The sequence below is a fragment of the Crocodylus porosus genome, unplaced genomic scaffold, assembly GCF_001723895.1.
Source record: "Crocodylus porosus isolate Cpor-Errol unplaced genomic scaffold, CroPor_comp1, whole genome shotgun sequence".
Taxonomy (NCBI): Eukaryota; Metazoa; Chordata; order Crocodylia; family Crocodylidae; genus Crocodylus; species Crocodylus porosus.
The window spans coordinates 86,530,647-86,555,017 of record NW_017728918.1 but is presented as its reverse complement, the minus strand read 5'-3'; the positions used below and the strand labels follow the sequence as shown (position 1 = coordinate 86,555,017).

General features: G+C 41.3%; 1 protein-coding gene across 1 annotated transcript in view; it reads left to right on the top strand.

Moving 5' to 3' along the window:
• SEC63 (SEC63 homolog, protein translocation regulator) overlaps positions 1-24,371 on the top strand; it is a 97,078-nt gene that overhangs the window by 65,156 nt on the left and 7,551 nt on the right. The window contains exons 12-18 of the mRNA XM_019537860.1: positions 4,644-4,798; positions 8,014-8,161; positions 9,849-9,931; positions 14,912-14,971; positions 15,195-15,353; positions 17,112-17,270; positions 18,327-18,428. Of these exons, the coding sequence (XP_019393405.1) occupies positions 4,644-4,798; positions 8,014-8,161; positions 9,849-9,931; positions 14,912-14,971; positions 15,195-15,353; positions 17,112-17,270; positions 18,327-18,428 (866 nt within the window). The remainder of the gene's footprint in view (positions 1-4,643; positions 4,799-8,013; positions 8,162-9,848; positions 9,932-14,911; positions 14,972-15,194; positions 15,354-17,111; positions 17,271-18,326; positions 18,429-24,371) is intronic.

The window sequence follows — 24,371 nt, the reverse complement described above, 5'->3', positions numbered from 1 at the left end:
GTTCAGAGGTCCCTCGGTGTCCTGGGTTAGCCTCGTTGGTTACATATGGGGCTCCTGCCACCCGTACAACCCGGCCTCATGCCACCCGTGGTCTCCCCCTGCTCCGTGATGGTACATCAGACTCCTTCCCCGCCGGTACAGATGTCCCAGCCCTATAACACTGTATAATTCCCACCACTGATCCGTCACCCTACACCATCAGCAGTGTACTTCTTCAAAGTGATCCTTCTATAAGGCCTACTTCCCTGACCTACCACCAGCACCCTATGGTCTGGCCCCGGGAGTAAACATCTCCTGGAATTATATATATATATAGCGCTGTCCCCGTATCCTTCGATCGCTGCCTTCTATTCTAGGTGGTGATCCCACCCCGATCTTTCTCTCCTGCCGGGTGAGCCGTCAGCCTCACGCCCCTCTTTGGTGCTTCCCGCACCCACCGCCATGGCACTTACTTCCTGTGGCTTGGGATCTTCCCGGGGGGTCTTGATCCTCCGCTGCTCACCCGATCGGGTGCTGCAGGCTTTCTCTGCTAGTGATTCCGCCATTCCGCCTCTTCTCCCGGCTACCAGACTCTCCAGCACTTCAGCTCAGCAGCTGTTGTCCCTCTGGGCTGTCGTCAGGGACGGCTTTGCCAGCCATTTTTTCCCCTCTCCATTTGCCCCCGCCGGAGCGGCAGCCGCCATTTTTAAATCTCCCGGCCAGCAGCTGACATCACCGTCAGCTGCCGGTCGCAGCTGTACATAGACACGGCTAACGAGCCGCGCGGGCTCTCCCTCCACTGTGGCGTCCTGCTCTCCCGGTAAGTCTTCCCGCCCCCTTCGGGTCCCGGGACAATGGTAATAAAGGCAAGCACATTTTTAAAGGTCAGAAGTTTAAAAAAATATCGTGCTGGAGTAGTGCCTTTGTGCTCCCTGTTATCACTTATGTGGTATATGATGTTTCCATTGTCATCCTCTCCCTCCACATTCTTCCTTCATTGCTTTTTATATCTTTCATCTTTTTTCTTCTCACTCATCTTATTTGCTCCCAGTTTCTTCCTCCCCACCATAGTTTACAGTCTGTTCAATCTTTTTTCATTCTGAGCCTTTCGGGGGAGCCATCTTAATCTATATGTAATACTTTAACAGATCCCCTCTTAATACTCTTTAAAATCCTCTCCTCTTTTTTGCTCTAAACACTATTAGAACAAAGAGAATCCATGGCTTCTCTGCATCGCAGGCACTATTCTTTCATGCCTGCAGATAATGACAAAACACTTAAGCTTCTGATGCTGTCTTCAAGAACTTAATGCATTTGGCTACTAGAGAATCCTCAGCTGTATGTCTTCTTTCATCAGAATCGTATTCAAAATCCTTTTTAGAGGTTTTTTAGCTTCCTAAAGATTTCTTGCTGTCTATTTTTAGGGAACAGCTTACCATGCAATATTATGCATGGCTGTGACTCAATAAGCCATGTCATGGGAATGACAAGGAATGCTGAAATGGGCAAGGTCAGCAGGAACACTTAAATACGTTATGTCAGTACCACTGAATTGTTATTGTGGATTAGTGGGACATGATTTGTAAAGAGCTAGCACAGAATATGTTGACCAAAACCCTGCCCCTTTTAATAAGGGTAATTATTGTGGGGTTACTAGAGGATGTTACAGTTATTCTGAGAGGCCTCTCTTTCCCCAAGAGTATTTCTTTGATTTTGGAGACATTTGCTAAATGATGATGGCTTACATGGTTTATTTGGTGCCTGAAATTTGGTTATGAATGTATTCATCCTTCTATTTTAGCTGTCATTATGGTGAAGCTTCTTTCTCCATTCACTATTAATATATAATGCCCCTGGCCTGTGACATATAGAGAGAGTTCAATATTGTGGTGAAGGCATCACACTTTTCCTATTAAGACAGAACAAGGCAGGGGTTGTTTCCACCTACAACATTGTTTTCCTATCTTCAAGATAACTTTAAAATAATTTTTAAAGGTTTTTTTAAAATGATCTTTGTATAAGAAATTTGCTTCAGCTTTACTGAGGAACTGCAGAAGTTCAATATTAATTCTTCCCAAATGTGTAAAATGAAAGTTAGTGTTTGACTGTGTTTTATTAAAAATTGGCGTTTTCTGGTTATTCTGTTCCATCTACTGTGTCATGATTTTCTTCAATCACAGCTGAAGAAGAAATGTACAAAACATGCTGCATATAGTGAAAATTTATTTTAATATCTTTGAACAAATAGCAAAATATAGATACCTTACTGATTTATGTGAGTGACATTGAACTTTTGGCCCCCTGTGTGCCAGAGGACTGGCACACATCCAGTCCAGCCCACAGGGCTACTTATTGGTCTGGAAATGGGAGAGCAGGAGAGCAGCAGTTAATGCTGCTGCTGTTCCCACAGAATTCCAGACCACTGGGGAGCCCTGCAGACAATATGATACGGCTGTGTGGGTTGCATCTAGTGTACAAGCTAAAGGTTGAGGACCCCTGGCTTATACTGTTGAGACTTGGGCTGTACGCAGACGTTCAGTTTCTGTTGGGAAAATTGCTATTCTCCTTGTAGAAAACAGAGATGTGCAGATATTCGTGCTTTTTCTCCGAGAACAAAAATGGCCACTCTAGGAGAAAAATAAGCTGGGAACCACCAGGATTAAATCACACATACGAGAGTTTCTCCTGGGAGGGAAAAGGTTCCTGTGCCTTCCAGAGATCAGGGTTACCGGTCTGGGGAAGGTGTCAGAGGCAGCTGTTCTTATCCTCTCATAACCCAGGAGTTGAAGGGTCTACTTTGAGTCCAGTCTGCTCCCTTCCTGCTTCTCAAACCTAAGTTCCCTGTGTCAGAAGCGGGCAGGAGCTTTGACTGGCCAGTTCCTTTGCGCTGCCCCTCTCTACATGCTTCCCGTTGCTGCACAGCTGCAAAGCCAGCATGGCTGGGAGTTGGGTGTACAAGCCCAGCTCTGGTCTGTGCCTCCTTCCCCTTTCCTTCCTCGTTCCATTCAACTGAGCAGTGGGGGGTGGTGATTTTTGAAAGCCTGTGTACCCGGAAATCAGGCTTGGGGAAAGCCTCCCAGTCCCCCTCTTGCCCTTCTGCTGCTCTCATTGGGTGGTAATTTAAAAGCCTCTCTGCAAGGAGGTAGGCACTATAATACATTTGTATATTAATTTTTTTAATTGGGTGCCAAAAAATTCACTAAAGTTGTAGAGGACTACCTTGAGTCCAGTGAGGGGTGCTCAAGTCCAAAAAGGTTGAGAACCACTGGGCAAGAGGAACGTCTGTACAGGTTGGCTCCTAGGCTGTTTTTCTACTAAAAGAAATTTCTTCTGATAGAGAGAAACTTGTATGCAGCCTTGGAAAAAACTTAAAGAAACAAAGAAACATGCCCAACACAGTTACATTTTCGATTAGTGAAAGAAGCTAAACCATGAAATATTTAACATGCGTCACCTACTGAGGTAAATGTCTTTCTGCTGAAGATGAAGGCAGTGCTGTAATATGGGTCTCTAATAATCATGTCTTATTATGCCAATTTAAATAAATTGTAGTGCTGCAGGTGAGTGATTCCAGAATACTGTCTGCTGCTGAAGTTTTGTATTGTAATAGGGAAATTTGCAGTCTGCAGCAGGGAGCTGGGTCACAAGCTTTGGCCCGTGGTAGCCAAAGCCTCGCAACGCTTGGTTTTTAATCTGTGTCTTTGCCTACTCGGTTGCACGTGTGTCTGTTTCTTTTGATTACTCTATGAAGAGAATTTTATTGCACTTCACACTATTTGAAAATACAGGCAATACTTATATCCCTAAACTGCCCATTTTCCTATTCTCTACATCTTGTAAGTGTCTGCACACCCCAATTTTGCTCATGGGGTTGAATATTCTATGTGTTGCTAATATATTGGAGCTATAATATGATTCACCTTTCACTTCTATTTTAGCTACTTATTTTAAAGCACAGGCCTCTCTCTTTCACTGGGTGGCAATTTTGTCTTTGGATTAAGCTCTGTTCTCTTCATCTCATGATAGGTCAGTGCTGCTACTTCACATTTGGCCTTTCCATTATAGATTCACTGGAAATATTAAAATAATTGTTAATCTTATTTATAGGTACACATTTACCACAAACTGAGTTTAAAAATGTTGTTCTTTCTTTGGGCCGGGTACATTACTATTTACCCCATCTGTCCCATGGGCAGTCTACGGGGTTAGGAGGGAAGCAGTCATTCAGCCCTAACAACTATGAATCTGTATAGCACAATGTGAAAAAAAATTAGCAGGCTATAAATTGTCCAGGCTATAAAGCCCAGGAATTCTTTACTTATTAAACAGACAAATAATTTATAACTTTTAAAGCAAAATTGACACTACTATGCAGAGGGTAATTAGTAGCTTAATTAAAATAGTAAATTAAATTAACAAATAAATTAAAATATATTTTAATTTAAAATTATAAATACAAATTATCTTGCTGCTATATATAATTTTAATTGTTTTATATATAATATATATATATTATCTTGCTAGCATGCAAGCAAGATAATCTCCCCTTCATGGTCATTAGACTGGTCATTATTGTCTTCCTTCAGAATGCAATATATCACAAAATTCTAAAGGTACAGGAAAAAATATAAAAAAGTGATGTTGTATATTTCATTCTCTCCAAGAAAGGGAGTTCCGTGCTCCATCGTTGGGATCTTTGGAAAACTGCATGAAGCTTTCCCAAATGACTGTCCAAGGTCTTCAGCAGTTCAAATCTCCACTTCTGCAGCTACCTCACATTGAAGAGGACAATCATAGGAGAGTTTCCAATAATAAAAAGGTATGAAGCTCTTGATAATGGAAAGATGAGCATGACTAAGTATTATTTCCTTTACCGTGACACTGTTTATGAGTTGGCAAACTTACTGATTCATAGCTTGAATGCCTGAATTGCGTGGTTCCTTAAAATGCATCTCTGATTGTCTTATAAATGAATTGTGGAATGACTGTGATACATGTTCTGAGAGTTAGAATCCATAGTATAATTAATTTTGGGGTAGGTATGCTGGACAAAAACAATATCTTGCTTCTTCAATAGGGTTAGACTGTTAGATGATCTTTTCTAACCTTATGTATGGCTTGGACAATCAAATTTCCTCCAATTAAACCCGTATTATACCCAACAGCTTGTGTTTGAAAATAAAGTACATCTTCCAGAAAGGCTTGACTTGAAGCCATCAATCAACACTGAAATTAGCAGCAATTGGCTTTCCTTGGTAGTTTGTTTCAGTGATTAATTACCATCACACTAATAAATTTGCCTTATTGCTAATGTAATTTTTCTGATTTTCAAATCTTGTCATTGGTTCTTGTTATGCATCTCTGCATGGGTCAGAGAACTTCTTAGTACCTGGTATTTTTCTCCCTGTTAAAGTGTTCAAACACTGTATTCCACTCATCTGTGTCTTCCTTTTAGTAAACTACATGGATTGAGATTCTTAACTTGCTGCAGAGTATTTTCTCCAGCATTTAAATTCATTTTAGTATGTATCTTTCTGTATTCCCCCCCCCAATTTTTTAACATTGCTTTTGCAATATGGACATTAGAATTACACCATTTTCCAATGCCAGTCAAAACAGTATTATATAGAGGAAAAACAGAGTTCTTCCCTTCTCTTAATTTTGACCTGTTTAGACATGCAGTGAACATATTGGCTGTTTTTGCCAAAGCTTCTCACTTGTCCACTGTGTTGAGGAACTAGTCCACTGTGACCACTGAATCCTTTTTCTGAGACACTATTCCAGGATGCAGCTCCCCATTTTATAGGTATGACCTACGCTTCCTTTTTAAGTGAGTGGTTCTCAACCTTTTTAGATCCAAGGGTTACTGTTCATTAGACTCAGGGCTCACTCAAAAATGCCAGCTCTTAGCTTTCACTCGTATCTGGACTGCAGAAGAATAATAGACCTATTCTTCAGTTGCAAAAACTCAAAGACCATGGCCGGTCATAATGTTTTTGACATAGTAGATTCCTGTTTCATAGCTCTGGTTAATCTTGTGAATCATATATAGGCACTGAACACCTAATATTACTAACCCTTTAAAGGTTCTTATGGCACTCTGGTTGGGTATAACTGCCTTAGATGTGTGACCCGTACATTTGGCTATATTAAAACACATTCTGTTTGAATGGACCTGTATTATCATGTGATACAGAATGCTCTGAATTATGGCCAACCCGTTACTGTCATTTATCACCAGGGATGCTGGCTTTCCCTGATTAAAAAAAAAAAAAATAAAAAATTGCAAAATCTCTGATAAAAAAAATCGTAAATTGTCATAAAAACTCTAAAAGCCATGATTAAAATGAAAGGCCCCTCACTCCTCCCCTCCCCTGTTCCCCTCAGACCTGCTGGAGGGGGCCCCCAGGTGCCAGGGCTACAGGGCCAGGGACCCAGGTCCACATCTCTCTGCCCCACGCAGGAGGCAGTGGCTGCTGCAGCAAAGTGGAGCCCGGCTCACCTGCCTGCTGCCTGCCTGCTGTGGGCTCAGACGGGGGAAAAGGGAGGGTGGTTCCCTGCTGCTGCGCACACTCCTGGGGGACATGAGGGACCCATACCTCCCAGATATGTGTATTGGGAAGGCTGCAGACTTGGGCTGCCATGCTGTTGCCCTCCCCTGAGGCCTCTGCAGCCCAGTGCTTGCAACCTAGCACTGCAGGAAACAGTGGGGCCACATGGGGATCTCCTTGCCACTGCAAGCGCCATGTTGCCTTGGCGATACATTCACTGCATGGGCGGCAGCACCAGGGATGGTGGCTCAGGGTTGTGCGTGTCACTGCTGCTGTGCGTGCAGGTGATGCCATGCCAGGGCAGCATGGACCTTGCAGTGGCAAGGAGATTGCTTCATGGCCCTGCTCTGCCCTGCAGCCCTGGATTGCACCTGCCAGCCTGCGGAGGCCCTTGGGTAGGGCAGCAGTCCGGGAGCCTGAGCATGCAGCAGGCAGCCCACTCTGCCCCTGCGCCTGCCTCACGCACAGATCTGGAGGGAACGGGCCCTCCCTTTGCCTCCTGGAAGTATGCACAGTGGTGAGGTGCCAGCCCCTCCCCCGTGGACAAGCCACCTGCAGCCCTATCCTGCTCCCTGCTGGGACCCTGTGGCCTCACGTTGCAGCCCCAACCCCAAGCCCCACACACTACCCAGCTGGGCAGCAGTCCCAGCCCTAGCCCTGGCCAACTCCTTCCCTCCCTCCCTTTTGGGGGTCTCAATCTCCTCCCCCCCCACCTATGGGAGCTGCTGTCCAGGCTGCCTGGTGGCCATGTGCATATACATGGACCAGGTGCTCCCTGCCTGACCATCCTTCCCCCGCTCCCTTCCAGCCCCTTGCAGGCTGGAACTCTGCCAGCGTGCAGAATGCTCTATGCAAAACTTCAAAATTTGTGGGTTTTTCTCCCAAAATGAGAAATCCATGGTTTCTTCTGGTAAAGAGGAAAATCTGCAGTTTTCTCTGTTTCCCCATGGGAAACAGAAAACCCAGATCTCTATTTATCGCTCTGCTATTTGATGCTGTCTGTAGATTTTATCAGCAGTGACTGTTTTATGTATAGACTACCAGACCAGTGTATAAAACACATTTCTCTTTATTAATTTCTTAACATTGCAACATATAGCAAAAAGTTCAGGATTTTTTTATTTATGCAAAATAGAACCAGAAAATATAGAAGCAAGATTAATAAGATGTTTGAGCTATTTTGCCTCATTTACTGAAATGTCCAGTTAAAATAATAGGTATTGTATAAATTATTACTTCAGTTTTAACAACAGTGATTTGAATGCAAGTACAGTAAGCATGAATGGGACATGTATTTTTTTGTTGGTTTATATTAATTTTTTTAAACAAATCAATTTTCCAATGAGTTTTTAGTGTGCGTGCATCAAATGAACACTGCACTGTTAGGATGTAAGTAATGTATTATTAACTAGAGTTTCATTTTGGCAAGATTTTTCTGTAGTGTGAATTTTTTTTCTTTTTCCCTTTTTGTTGTTTAACCAAGCACAAAATCAAAAGTATCCAGGACTTGGTGAGTCTGAAAGAATCTGACCGCCACAACTTACTACATTTCCTAGAAGATGAGAAATACGATGAAGTTATGGCTGTCCTTGGCAGTTTTCCACATGTCACCATGGATATAAAATCACAGGGTAAGTGGGAGGTCCTTTCATGCACATGTTTTCCCTCTTGACGACTTGATAGTCTGTTGGCAGCAATCTGCTCAGAACTCTTAAATAGTTCATTATATTATATATGTAACCTGGAAAAGGGTGGATTTTCCTGAATGACAGGCTCTTACATGTCAACTTTATAGCTTGAGAAACTCAAGTACATCAAAACGACTGACAGATTCCTAGGTTAGCAATAGTTTCCTCAAGCGGTATTGATGGTAGTGTTTGATTTAGTGTTGTGTAAACCTAAATATGAGCGTGTGTGTGTCTGGGTCATTAATGATCCTCTGTGTGTGTGTGTGAGAGAGAGAAACTGTCTTGTGCACAAATTCTACTTTGGATAGCCATATTGTAATTAATTAGTGTTCAGTTTGAATTGAATACATTGTTCTCTTTTTTTTTTCTGGTTATCTGAAATTTGTTACATGGGTGCTGCAAAGTTATTTTTAAACAAAGTAAATAGAGATCATTCAAACATCTTCCTAATGGAAAAGCTTAATGTTAATCTACCTCTGAGATATTTGGAAGACTTGGAAATATTTGCAAAATAAATATGTTTTCATTATGAATATCAGTGTTGTCAGAGTCAAAATGTTGACATCTTTCTTCAGCCGGCTTAGTCTTGAATTCGGCATATACATGGTCCTCAACAAGGGGCATGTGTGCCTGCTGAACTTATTTTTACACGTGGTGTTTAGAAATGTTGAAGAGTCTACATATATACATTTAAGTAAAAAGAGTATACTGTGCATTTCAAATCAGTCTGTTACATTTACTAATTTGGGGAGGTGCCTATACTGATCTGATTGCTTGTCAAAAACTGTCCCTACCCCTGCATACTCTAACTTTAACATGTGCACCTTTTTTAAGAAGTTATGCAAGGTAGGATTAATCTTTTCTGTCTTCATACTTGGGAAGGAAAAATGCACATAGTTAGCAATCAGTAGGAGTACAGTAATACGTTAATCTGAGAGATTTACCAATCATTTCACTAGTCCCACTGACAGTGATCAGTGTTATTTACAAACTCCTCTGCAGTATTCTTTATTTGCTTTATTTTATTTTTTCTTTCTCTTCTCTCTGAAAAAGAAATGGGATGCAGGACTGTGAATGCAGCTCTGAAACTGAGATGGATTTTCCTTCATTTATACAATTAAAAAACTGTAACTAGGTCCCCTTGTTAATATGTGGCATTTATGTGTATATACTATACTCAAACTAAAATATGTTGGAGTATATAATTTTACTATATGTTATACTCTTATGTGATATCTCGAGATAGATATAGTTATCACATGAGTATAATATATCTAAAACATAAAATTTTAGTAATATAAAATGTACGATGCTGCAGAATTGTTTCCCACAACAGCCATGACTTTGAATTTCCTACTTATTATGTAACTTCAGTGTTTCTGTAATGTAGTTTATGCTAATCCTCATTATAATAATGTATAAATTGGTGGTGTTCAAAAGTATAGTCAAAAGTTTGGGTTTTTTGGGATGGGGGCTCACCAGTATTCTAAAGTTTCTGTTAGTTCTTGAAGAGTCAGCTGACTGCATTCAAATTTCTTTCTCCCTCTAGTAATGCTTAAATTTTGAAAAAGTGTGAAACTATTTAAAAAAATAAAGGCTAAATGGAAGTATTTATTTTCTTTTATCTTAGTTTTGGATGATGAAGACAGCAACAATATTACAGTAGGATCACTAGTCACTGTTTTGGTCACTTTAACAAGACAGACAATGGCAGTAAGTAGTCAAGAAATCTGCTATTTTATATTGCATTATGGGGATAAACTGGATTTCTTGTGTTGGGAGCTAGCTGCTTAATTTTATTCATAATTTTATTTTTAAAATGTTCTTAAATCAAACACTGCTATTGTTAAAATTATTAAATCACTTCTCCTCAAGACCATCTGTTTTCATGTTAGAAATGCTAGAGAGAAGAAGTATTTAACCACATTAATTTGACGTCAGTCAGATGCACACTTTTATAGACTAACTAAATAAGATATATATATATATATATATATATTTAGTTAGTCTATATCTTAAATACATTCATTTTCACTAAAGATCACTAATCTCTTAATTTAGTTATAGTCTGTAAAGGTGTATATCTGCCTTCTGACTGACTTCAGACTAACATGGCTAAATCTCTCTCTCCACAAGCTTTTGTGTGCCCAAGTTCACTTAATCAGAAACCTTAGAAGCCACTCTATTCACTCAATTCACTGCCTTTGCTAGCAGCTCCCCCATGCTTCTCTTTTGGAGCAGTTTTGCTGGCTGGGAAATATAGCCCTGTAGGGGTGAGATGCCTTGCTGCATGCGCAGGATCCAGGTGCTCTTAGAAGTCTGTGCTGGGGCTCCTGTGCGGGACAGCAGGTGGGTTGGGACTGTGTCTGCCCCCAGCATGGCTTTCCCTGCTCTGTCCACTTCTGTCCTGTGTAAGCATCTGGTGGTTCTGCACAGCTCAGGCCTGGCAGGCTGGGCGCAATGTGGTGGAGGCTTAGCTCTCTCCTTGACCCACCTGATCCAAGACCAAATGGGTTTCTAAGGGCGCATGAATCCCGCCCCTGCAGGGTTACATTGCCTAGCCAGCAAACCCACCCTGTGAGAGAGGTATGGGGAAACTGCTAGCAAAAGCCCTGTCCATGCTGTGCTGCCCCCTTCCCCGGCAGGGAGTCACAGGGGGGCTTGTCCCTTGTGATTTGACAGGAGCCCTTGCGCCTGCTGCCCCCTCTATCAACTTAGTGCACCCCGACAGGAACTGCTGCTGCCACAACCACTGCTCCAGCTCCAGCATCTGTGCCTTGCAGAACAGTACCCTCTGTGTCACCTTCTTGGTGGCGCCTGGCAGCAGTGCAGGGCCCCATGGGCTCAGCTCCGGCTCACTGTCATCTGACGCTGGGGAGACAGGAACACAGGGAGGGAGCTGGAGCTGGGGCCAGGCCAACTGCATCTGAGAGGGACTGGAGGCTTCCACCCCCAGTGCTGGGCATTGCCCAGCTATGCTGCCACCACCTTCCAGGGGCTGTCCAGAGTGCTGACCAAGGCAGCCCAGCGAGGCGTCTTAAGGCATCCACATTTAGATACATGCCTAAATCGTCTTAATGTGCCTTAGGTTAAGATGAATTAAGTTTAGGTGTTTGTAAATTCATGTGTAGACATGCCACCTGTTTAATACTTGCCATGAAGTAAATGATTAATATTCTTATGGTTTTTCCATGGCCTATACTATATTATACTGATTTATCTTTACAGAATCCCACAAAAGTGTAAGGGGAATTATCCTCATTTCTTGGATGGAGAAATGAGGCCCCAAGATTAGGCTAAAAAAATACCTTATCCAAATCTGGGTGTCTAATTTTTTCAGAGTACTTTGCATTAGTTATTACTTTGAGTTCAAAATATGCAGTTAGCTATGAGTTCTCCACGTTGTAGATAATACTATGGTTAGGCAATTACAATATGCAAGTTGGATAACTTAAACAGGATTGCTGACAATCCTGCACATCACTCCAGGGACTTGACTTAGCCATCCAGAAAATGAGGAACACGTAGTTGGGCTTTAAACAGACCTCTCATTATAGGCAGTTCTGATTGTACTGGGATTCAACTCGAATCAAAATAGCCCTTTATACGTGTAGCCTTCCAAGCTGCATTGCTGCTTCTCTGTCAGTAGGTGGCCACAGAGAGCACATAGCCTGACAGACTTGTCTCTGGGACGCAGGACAGTTATGCTAAATGAGCCACAATTAACTTATAGATGTACATAGCAATATCCGAGAAAAATTGTTAGTGCATTTTATTTCTCATACTTCACAGGTACTTGAAGTGAAGACTACAGGCTTTCTCCTGAGAGAAATGCAACTTCTGTTTACAGCCAACCACTTACATGGTCTTTATTGATCACTTACATGAAGTCTAGTTTAGGATTTGCTTAGCATCACGTAAGAAATCTGACAGAGAGGGTTAGAATCTAATTCTTCAGGGCAGCATGCATATATATGTGTGTGTATATAGTGGTGTTTCATTTTAATCATGGAAAATGTGGATTTTGGATTACTGTTGTGAGGAACAGTCAGCATGGATTCACCAAGTGCAAGTCATGCCTGACCAACCTGATTGCCTTCAATGATGACTCTGGCTCTGTGGAGGGGTGGAAAGTATTTAATGGAATATACCTTGACTTTAGCAAGGCTTTTGATACTGTCTCCCACATCATTCTTGCAAGCAAGTATGGTTGGTTGGATGAATGGACTGTAAGGTGGATAGAAAGCTGGCTGGATTGTCAGGCTCAAGAGGCTGTAATCAATGGCTCATTGTCTAGTTGGCAGCTGGTATCAAGTGGAGTGCCCCAGGGATCAATCCTAGGGATGGTTTTGTTCAATATCTTCATCAACGATCTGGAAGATGGGATGGATTCTACCCTCAGCAAGTTTGCAGATGACACCAAGTTGAGTAGTGTAGTAGGTACACTGGAGGGTAGGGTTAGTATTCAGAGTGATCTAGACAAATTGGAGGATTGGGCCAAAAGAAATCTCATGAGGACAAGTGCAAAGTCCTGCACTTAGGATGGATGAATCCCATGTACTGCTACAGCCTGGGGATTGACTGATTTAGCAGCAGCTCTCTAGAAAACGACCTGGGGGTTACAGTGAACAATAAGCTGGATTTGAGTCAGCAGTTATCCCTCTTGGAAACAAGGGCACACAGCATATTGGGCTGCATTAGTAAGAGTGTTGCCAGCAGATCGAGGGAAGTAATTATTCCACTCTATTCTCCATTATTGACGCCACATCTAGAGTACTGTGTCCAGTTTTGGTCCCCCCCCTCCGCCCTTGAACAAGTTGGAGAGAGACCAGTGGAGGGCAATGAAAATGGTTCAGGAGTTAGGGCACATGACTTCTGAGGAGAGGCTGAGTGAACTGGGTTTATTTAGTCTGCAGAAGAGAAGACTGAAGGGAGATTTGACAGCCTTTAACTACCTGAAGGGTGGTTCCAAAGAAGATGGAGCTAGACTGTTCTCAGTAGTGACAGATGACAGAACAAGGAACAGTGATCTCAAGTTGCAGCAAGGGAGGTTTAGGTTGGATATTAGGAAAAACTTTCTCATTAGGAGGGTGGTAAAACAGTGGAACAGATTACCTAGAGAGGTGGTGGAACCTCCATCCCTCGAGGTTTTTAAGGCCCAGCTCGACAAAGCCCTGGCTGGAATGATATAGTTGGGTATGGTTCTGCTTTTAGCATGGGGATGGACTAGATGACCTCCTGAGGTCATCCCAGGGTCATCCCCAACCCTACTTTTCTATGATTCTATGATTCTGTCCTTCCAGGCTAATGGTGGGCAACCCAGAAGTTGGGGGTTTGGGTAGGAGTAATTGTCTGGGCCCTGGTGAGCATGAGGATTGGAGCCAGGAGGATGAACAAGGGTTGATGCATCCCTGATTGCTGTCTGTCCGCTTTGCCATTTGCCATCATTGTAGTCCCACCTTCTCAGCTGCCAGTCCCACTGCTGCTCCCTTGTGGAGTGACTGCTGCTGTGGTGTATCCCATACTGGAACCAGAACCACGCCACGCTTTGGCTGGGTTCAGCCTGGAAGAAACTCTCTGGTCTAGGTCTGACAGCCCTTTAATGTGATGGGGTCAAGTTCAGGTAGCACATACACCCTATACTCGTTTTTCCTAGCTTGTATTTCTTAACCTGGATATATAAATTTATTAGTACTTGTGAAAAAAATATTGAATAGGTCAAATTTTTGCTAGTAAATAGGCAGGACTGTTGATAATGCCAGTGTCTTTAAATGAGAAGCTGATATTCTTTCTTAGTAGCATTAATTGTATCTTTATTCTTATTCTGATTGAAAATAAGATTAGATTTATTTTCCATAGGTTTCCTGCTTTGTTCAGTATGTGGTTGTTCTGGGGATGAATCAGGGATATGTGATAAAGATAGCTGTCATCTGTAAGACCTCTTCCTCATTTGTTGCAGATTATTCCTTGTTTAGAGGTGCCCAAGATCTGAATGTTTGATATCTTTGAGATCTCATGCTAATACTAGGTATTCATAGTACTGTCAGTAAAACATCTTTGCAATCTTAGTACAGGACAGTTTTCTGTAAGAAATTAAGTGGGTAAATGTTTGTGCCAAGTGTTAGCTTCCAAAGCTAAACAACAAATGCAAAAATGTATTTAGTTATGCAAGAGTTTCATGGTTTCTGGGTGGGGGTGGGCATAGAGATTGTGTCTTCTGTCATTTGTTACACTTTGCTATTTATCATGCTTCTGGCTTGATTTTTGCTCTTGAATCCATGAATAGTATCCTGGACGTTGAGTTGTTCTTTTTTTGGTACTTTTGTAACTGGAGAAGAACTTGCATTTTATTACTGCTGCTTAATTTTGTGATGCAGAATTTTTATATTTTGTAGGTTAAGTAAATGCTTAAGAACAAGACAGGACTATCATTATAAACCTTTTAACACAAGTACTATTATGTTAGTGTTGCGAAGTTTTGTACAAAGGTTTGAACTTTTGCTTTTTAGTACTAGTAAATTAGTTTTCTGTGATTATTATCACTGAAAACAGAGTTCTTTATACTGAAGAAAAAATTCTATTTTAGTCCATTTAAGTTCAGTTTGATGTCAGAGTGACAGTATAGCTCTCCAAACATCAATTTTGTTTGGCACAGATGGAAACTAATGGACTTTTACTTTCTTCCATAATCAGGAAGTGTTTGAAAAGGAACAGTCCATCTGTGCAGCAGAAGAACAACCTACTGAGGATGGGGTAAGTGAAGAATGAAGCCATGGTATAGTATTCATCTTCCTGGCTAAGAAATGAACTTTCATTCAGGTTTTGAATGACTCATTCATACAGTTCTCACTTAGCTCTTCACAAAATCCTACAGAGTTTTGGCTTACAAGATAAAGCTTTTAAATCTGTGAATCTAGTTGTCCCAAATTTAAAACATTTATTTTAACTGCTGTTTAATCACTGTGTTTTCTTACAGCAAGGAGATGCCAACAGAGTTAAAAGCAAAGGTTGGCAACAAAAGAATAAAGGAACCAAGAAGGCTGCAAAATCAAAGAAAAAGAAACCTTTGAAAAAGAAACCTGCACCTCCACCTTTGCAGCAGCCAAAACAGCAGAAGCAAAAGCAAGCTAATGGGGTTGGTCTTTAATTCATAGACTTGATTTCAGGGCTAGAAGGGACTATAAAATCTAGTCTCTTTTCCTGAATATATTGGGCCATTAAATTTCATTCTTAACACTTGCCCTGAGCCCAGTAGCTTGGGTTTGACTAAAGCATTTGTTGTGGAAGGGCATCCAGTCTTAATTAGAAGTCACCAGTAGATGGAGAACCTGCTGCCTGCCTAGGTGGCTTGTTTAGTAGTTGATCAACCTGGGTATTAAAAGTGTGTGTCTGATTCTAAGTTGAATTTTTCTGGTTTCATGTTCCTTCCATTAGTTGTTCTTATGCCTTCCTCTGCTAAATTAGAGTCCTTTAGTAACTGCTACTTTTGCCCCTTGAAGATGCTTACACACCATAATCACATGCACTCTGTCATCTTTTGATGAATTTAGTAGATTGAGTGCAGTTAATCCCTCTATATAAGACATTTTCTCCAGCTTGCCAGTAATTTCTGAGGGTACTTTTCATTACTATCTCCAAGGTTTTGTCATCCTTTTTGAAATGTGATTCTAAAACTGAATTCAGTTGTTCAGTATCCATCTCTCCAATTCTGTAATGTGGAAGTAAAATAGCCTTTATATATTTACTAAGTAGCCTTATTTGTCACAAGCTCATGCTTTTTTCACTACTGCGCACCCCTAAATCCTTTCTAGAATCCCTGGTTTCTATGATAAAGTTCCCCATTCTATAGATGTAGTATATAATTTTGCCTTCAACTGAACTAAAACACTTTTTGTTTTGAAAAGACACCACTTAGCAAGATATCCAGGTTACTCTCTGAATGCAGAATTGGATTTTAAAGCACTTTGCTTTTAATATTGAACTTAGGCCATATACAGACATTCAGTTTCTCTTGGGAGAGATACTGCTCTCCCAGTGGAAACCACAAGTGTATGTATATTCAGGATTTTTCTCCCAGAATAAAAATGGGCGCTTTAGGAGAAAAATACCCTGAGAACAACCCAGGTTAAAATATTCCTGATAGAGTTGATGTCTGTACATGTTCTGTTCTGAGAGAAGCTACAGCACAGTCCTCCAGTATCCCAAGGTATTTTGTCCCTCCCCATTTCCCCCCCCCCCCCCAGGAGATAGCAGTAGTGCACAGGACAGCTCTGCTGGACTAAACCAGACTGCTCAGGGTCAACCTGTGTCTCTCTGCAGCACAATGTGGGAATTGCAAAGGTGTTCTGCTTCCTGCCTGGCTAAAGCAGTTGAGTCCAGTGAGCAACAGGCTATCTGTCTCCAGGCAGACTGAGGAAGCTTGTAGAGCATGCTGAGCTATGTGCACATGGGACCCCTGGCTGTATAGCATCAGCACTGCAAGCTCTCTGCTCTTCAGGGGCTTAGCATTCAAATGTGTGTTCAAACGTTTTGGGGTAAGTTTTTCTAGAAGGAGAACAAACCCAGGAAAATTCTCCCAGATCATTTGAATGTGTGCACACAACCTAAATATCAGTTCTGTATGCATCTTGGACATTGCAGTTTGTTCAGTATAATGAGGGATTAATTCTCACTTGGATGTGAGATGTGATCATGAAGTTATTTTGCATTTCATCTGAGGGAGACTAACTGACACAGCATAGTACCCACCAAATATTGTTGGGTCAAATATTAAGTACAAATCTTGGTATAGGACTTGAAATCCCACCTTCAGACTTGGGGAAGCAAAATTCTACCCTTGAGAATAAATACAATCAAACTAAATTACAGAGTTGCTCTTTTATTTCTGATTTAGGAAGTTGTGGTAAAGGAGGAAGATGAAGAAATTTCTGATAAAGGGAGCGAATCTGATGAAGAAGAAACTAACAGAGACTCTCAGAGTGAAAAAGAGGATGGAAGCGATAGAGATTCTGACAGAGAGCAAGATGAAAAACACAACAAAGATGATGAAGCTGTAAGCCTCATTTTGTGACGGAGGGTGGTGCTGCTTCTAAGGTTTGGGGGAGCAAGTATTTTTATCTCTCTCTCACCGCTAGTACAGGCTGAGCAACACAAGGTGGAAGGAGTAACATCTAAATCTCTCGGGAGAAATTTATATCAAGCCTTGTTTTGCCAGTTGGAGTGTGGCAATGAAGCTTGTTCCTTAGGGAGAACAGTCAAGAATCCTTATGGAGGGGAAAATGAAGTGTTAAAATCTCAAGAGAAATGAACAGCTTGATTTTTAGGGAAAGAATGTTCTGAAGTTTTTAAACTTCTTTTGACAATTAACTCAGATGCAGTAAGATTCCATGCCTACAGTATTTTGTTGTATAGACAGTACTCTCTGGTACAAGATTTCCTTGTAATTTTAAAGTCATTGATGCACAGGAGCTATTAAGTCTTGTATAATGCATGCTACAAACATGCAGTGGTGGGAGAAGAATTAGTATACATGCTTCCCTATAAGAAATCTGGTAATTGAGAATTAAGCTGATGTACATTAATTCCTACTAAGCCCAGGAAGGGGTTTGGCGCTATTGTGCTAGGCACTGCTCTCATGCCATAAAGCTGATGCCTGCACCAAAGATCATAAATCTAAAGTAGAAGATGAGAGAAAACAGGTGGCTGTAACAAACAATGTGAGACAGTTAAATGCCATAAATAATGATTGCCTACCAACTGCTTAGCTGTCATTGTTTTGTATTGTTGTTTGTAATAGAGAGATTTGTGGAAGAACAATGTGGTGGTCCTTCCGATTTTTTTTATATTGAATTGGTTTATTTTAAGGGTGTCTGTGTAGCTGAGCTATAGTATGTTTCCAGGCTGTTTAATTTTTTTTTTCTTTTAAACTGTTCTATGGAATTTGACCACTGACTAAACTTGCCTTTTTCTTTATATAACGTGCACGTTGGCATAAGTGTTTCTGTGCTATCTGTACACTATTTTGGAAGTACTGAGATTTCATTTTTAAAAATAAAAGGTATAACTAGGGTTACAGCATAATTTTTTACATCCTTATTGTCTTTAACAGGAATGGCAAGAATTACAACAAAGTATACAGCGAAAGGAGCGGGCTCTTTTGGAAACCAAATCAAAGATAACGCATCCTGTTTACAGTCTTTACTTTCCTGAGGTCAGTAATATCAGGCTTCATTAGAGTTTTGCAAGATGAGACTTAATTCAACAAAAGTATATAATTAATAGTTACATTTACTTTAAAATCACTAACTTACCTGGGGTAACATTGTTTCTAGTCATGCCTTTAAAAAAAAAAGTGGTTGCAATGTAGCTTTTTGTTGTTGTTGTTGTTGTTGTTGTTTACTTGTTTTGTTTTTGGAAAAATGTCTTTTTTCACTGGATTATCAAGCCTTGTGTTGAACTCCCAAGGTCCTATTGAGCAGACATGGCAACATGACATCTGGTCCACTTTCTTTTCCAGCGTCAAACAGCTCTATTTTCATATACCACCATATTCCCTAACAGTTCTTCCCCATTGGTGTTCCATTAGGCTTAAAAGAAAAGGCAGTCAGGGACCATTCTTCTCTGCAGTACTCCCTAATCAGGAGAAGGAAATCACCTCTTTCCCCTAATTGCTTTGGTTGATGGGTAAGAAATGCCTGTTCCTCTGAGGATTTATTCCAAGACATTGTCTTTACTTACCCCTCACTAAGCGTGTTGGATCAGTCATGTATGCCAGCAGACTTCTGACAGTTCCCATGACAAGAGCATCATACAGGGTTGAAGTTAAAACTTGCAAAAGTCAGGATTATGGTGAGGTGTACTTGTAAGTACGTGTTTATCTCTCCTTACGTGAGAGGTAAGTCTTCAAATCTGCTTCAACTAATCTTTCTGCTGTTTAGTACAACTGCATTTAACACTGTGCCTCCATTTGCAGTGTATGCAGATAAATGCTACACGTTGTCCATATATTATTTATGACACCACCTGTACTGGATAATGGAAGCTCAAGGGGGCAGACTTAAAGTTGCATTGTAGAGGTGGCATGTACCTTAATTCTGTTTTCTAGTTTTCAGATGCTTAAGTGTGATCAGATTTAGCATGTTGGAAAGGCAGCTGTTGCCATGAGGCATCCTTAATTCTGCTTTAACAAAGTTTTTTTGGGCAGTTGATTGGTCTGGGTTTGCCAGAGCTGTAACTTCATTCTATGCATATTCCTAAATAAATAATTCTCTTCTGTTCCCTCAGCCAGAGATTCAGAAACTGCACAGATTGCAGTTTTGACATTTTTAGGTAAAAATCTGCCCTGGTATTCCAACTTCATGAACATACTGGTTCCCTGGCATGCCTACACTTGCACCCATCTGTTAAAGGGCACTTTGCCCACTTCCATGGTAGCGTGCCAGCTTCAAGCAGGCGTACACTGTAAATTCCAACCAATGATCAGTTTTTAAAAAGAGAAAAAGAGAGTGACACTTCTGTGAAATTGTCCCCTGTGTGACAAGCAATAGCAAATTAGGGTTGGATGTTTAATTACAAGGCGTTGTATCTGTTGAACTGTGTGAATGTTGTATCAGTGAGTGTCTCCTGGTTTGTTTGTTTGTTTGGTTGGGTTTTTTTTTGGAGGGGGGGCAGAGTTGGTTTCTTACTAACAAAAATAATGATTAATAATATTAATACCAACCTGGTGGCTTAATTCCTGCCCCAGAGAACATAACTCTCACTCAGTATGTCTAAGAATGGATGGGAAAGAATATTTTAATAACACAGCATTATAATACACAACCTTGGTTGTCTCTTGAGACATTACTGATGAGAAATGGCAAGTAGCATTTCACTGTAAGGGATCTAATTGATGAAGTCCCTCCTTAGTATTTTTCTGTGTGTACTTCATGCATTCTTATCTCATGCATACAGATATATCTTCTGCATAGTATCCTTCTTCTCTGCTAATTAAAAAAATAATCTGCTCATGATGCCTTATTTTATTTTGTTAAAATTCATACTTAACATTAAAAATTTGTCCATCCCTTGTGTCCATGTGGGACAGCCATGAATAGAGAAAACTGATAAACAGACTTGGATAAGATGCTTATTTTTTAGTTAAAAAAACAAACAAAACAAACCCTCCAGACTTCTAAAAGTCACTTTGTCTCAGTTTGTACCCATCTTGTCTTAAGCATCTATTATTCTAAACACACAGAGCAAAGCTACTACTGGTAAAGATGCAGGTGCTTTCCCTTGATATACTGTAAAATGGAAAATTAACATATCAAGTTACTTTCCTCACTTTAGGCTGATCAGTGCAAATTAGATTTTTGTGCTAATCAGTCTGAGCTGTTGCTGGTACAATAAAAACCCAGGATTTCCTTTGTCTTGTGTTAAAAATATACCATGCTATTAGTGCAGGATGGATATTTCAATGAGATTTCTAGTATTCTTACTAGTTTTAGGATTTTAAGCATTTAAAAAAAGCAAAATATACAAAATACATTCAACATATTTTTAGTCTTATTTTTAATTTAATTTTGAGTTGATTTTGTTGAGATAACTATGTTCGTGGCCTCTGAAATAACCACAAGTAAAAAAAATGTTTAAATAATAGTTGAGGTTGTAAGTGCATTTCAGTGACGTTCAGATAAAGCTTCAAATCCTGCTCCTTGTTAACAAGCCTCCCACATGTGGAGTTTGGAGGTGAGCCATAACTGTTGCTGAAAGTCCCAAGACTAGCCCACTGCCCTTCAGCTCGACTCACCAGAAGAGGGTTTTTGTTTTTTTTTAAACTATAGAAACTATCCAACTCTGAAGCAACATTTTGGCTTTATATGTTAATTAGCCCTGAGGCAATCTGCGTCCAAGTCTCCTTTTAGAAAGGGATTTTAGTTTTACCAAGTCAATTATATGGTAGGCTGCCAGGTGAAATGAATGAGGCAATAGGTTGCCCAAAGTCATCTATCTTTATTTTGCCAGGAATGGGCTGGCAAGGTTGAGCTGGGCCTTGCCTTCCATAAGCTGTCAGTCCTTGCTCACACAAGGCAAGATGTGTCCTTCTGCCTCAGCCCACCAACCCTTGTTTGTGCCAGATCTTCGGCATTAAAGATTAAATACTTCTTCCTGGCTAAAGCTGCTGAGCACTGCTAGTGTGAGGCATGCTAGGGGCATGCTAGGGCAGTGGTTCTCCCACCTTCTTAGACTCAAGGCACCCTTTGGAAGATGCCAGCTCTTCGCTTTCACTTGTTTTTAACTACAGAAAAATAGAGCAGTTCTTCTGTATCAAAGAACTCAAAAACCACAGCAGGACAGAACATTTTTGATGCTATGAATTCGAATTTGAAATCTCTGGACTTTTTTGTGAATTATGTATAGGTGTTTGCATACCCAATAGTGTTAATATCATATGGCACTTTATGGTATTGTTAAAAGGATCTCAAAACACCGCAGCATGCTGGAACACTCTGGTTGAGAATCAGTGCTGGGGCCTTGGTCAGTACCTGACATTGCAACTCCCCATAGAAAGTCTCAGCCAGGAGCATGATGATTCTCTTAGAGCAGAGAACTGCACAGAACCTACTCAGGGGAAATAGCTTGTAGCTTTCAGAGACCTCAGCACCTAGAAAGGGAAAAACAAATGCCTCCTTTGGAAGGCAGAGGTTCATATTGTTAATTAGCAAATGGGTTAAAATCGGGGTTTAGATCTTTTCCTTTTTGCCTTCCTAATTTGAGGGCTTTTCTGCTGTAAAAAGCCTTTTTCTTGGTGCTGTCTCTTGGGCTCATCCCATTTCTACTCTTCAGCATGTATAAGTGTGCAGAGAAGCTTGTTACTGCTATGAAGCCCAGCCTAAAGCCCCAGTGTAATGGAAACTGTACTGATCTAGCTTCAGCTGATGTACTTTTACTCTGGCAGAGAGAAAGGGGTCAGCTCTTAGGTACAATACCTCCTTTATTGCTGCTTGCCTAGTTTTCAGCTCTTGCCAGAGAAGGGAACACAGAGTGGGAAGTGTTTCTTTTTCACCCATGCCCCTCTTGGAAGAGGGTCCATTCCCCATGCAAATGTACAATCCTTGGATTTCTGCAAGGCAAAGAGAAACCTTTTTCCTGGGTGCATCTTCATGTGTACTTAATGCAAAGCAATAAACTCTGGAGCAATTTTAGCTGGAGTAAACTACTTCTGGGCACAGCAGCGATTTGAGCTGGGGCAGAGCAGTTTATGCCAGGACCACTCAGCCCTGGGCTCCAAGTGGTAGTGTTTGGCAACAGAGGGGCTTGGCTGGGGCACAAGGGTGCTGAAAGTGCAGAACCACATGGATAGGCAGCAGGCAGGAGTCTGGGTTCCCTGGTTGGCTGGGGTGATTAGGCACAATGTATGCCTGCAGTCAGCATCTACACATGCATTTAATTGCAGTAAATTACACTGCCATAACATAGCATTGTCCATGACACTACTATCTTACAGCAGCATAAATTATTTTCTTGCAGCTTAATAGTTTTGCACATGCATAGTGCAAATTTGTCTACTTTGTAGTTAAGTGCATGTGTAAATGTACCCCTTGAGCATGTCTCCACATACAGAGGCATGTATTTCCAGGGGCACAAAAAACATCCACACAAGTCTTGTGCTACTGCTTTGTGCCGCAGGACACACCGCCTACATGTGTACTCTAGTACGCTCCAGATTTTCCTGGGTGGGGGAGGCTGCAGCTAGTATCTGTGCTGGCCCCAGCAACCATACATGGGATCCTTTGGGCCTCCGCGGGCAGCAGTGGCACCAATCCTGCCACATGGAGCCTGGCTGATTGCTGGAGCATGGTTCTAGATGACCATTTCTGGTGGCACACATTGCTACTATGTGCAGTTTGCTGCTTTTTGTGGCAAGTTTTTTTGTTTTTGTTTTGATACTGGGACATCCTGGTATCAAATTTTGGCACCACGCTGCAAATTTGTAGCTCAGTGTACAGTTGCATGTTTGCTGCTTGTGGTTTGTGGCACCACAAGCAAGCTTGAGGCACCGCAAATTGCAGGTGTGCACTTGTCTGGATGTGCCTTCTGGGTTCAAATTTACACCTACGTTTCAGAACCTGAGTGGTGTTTTGGACTATCCTATACTACTCAAATGGGCATTAGCCAGGTTTAGGGGTTAAAGCATGAGGCACTCTCTCTCATGCTGGCTGCTTTCATAATCAAGGTATCTTTTATCAGTACACATTCTTGGCTGATTTCCAGCTCAGGATGAGTAACATGCCATCCCTGTCCTGTGAACAGAAGCACTGTTCTCCTCAAAACTCCCCTCTTCTCCTTCTCTCCTCCCCCCGCCCCAAGCCCCTCCCCACACAAACCACAAAATACTGCATTAATTCAGTTGCTTTCAAGGAACTTACTGATATTTCAATAATATATTTCCCTTTGAGTGTTAATGGATGTATAGTTCCAACAGGAGACTTCCTCTGAGTACATCATAAAATGTTGGCATGTTAGTAATCTAGGAAGCTGTCTGTGAAGAAGGAATCCTGATTCCCTCTGTAAGGTTCTGAATGACAAAAGGGAGAAAAAAAGATGTTGAAACCTCATCTGAGGAGGACTTCTAGAAACATACTTTGGAAGCAGAGTCACTCAGTCCCCAAAAAACTTCTTAAATTGTGATGCTCCTGCCTAATATGAGCATGCTCTTATTTTTGCCTGTTATTGTGGAACAGTAATTAGAATTTTGCTTATTCTTCCCACCCCCTCAAGCTTTGATATTCTTTGCTTGGTGTTTCCCATTCACGTTGAGTGAGGACAGAAACTCCATAGCAAACTGATTTAATTTCTTAGTGGACAGGAGATTTGTTTTCCCTCTAAACAGTTTCTCTACCTAATTCAGTCCACCTTGATAGCCTGGTAAATGATTAGAACATATTTTGTAACAAATAGGAATCTTTCTCTAAAGGGGGTTGTGAAAGGAAGGTAGCATTGGATTTGGAATTATCCTTAGCCTTTCCAGTGGTTCATCTTGAGCCCATTTATCTTCTGTCTTCACAGATGGCCAGTCATGTGCTGCCCAGCAGTTACTTGTCAGTGCAGAGGCAGAAAAGGATCTAGGAGTCATTATTGATGCCAAAATGAACATGGGCCAACAGTGTGG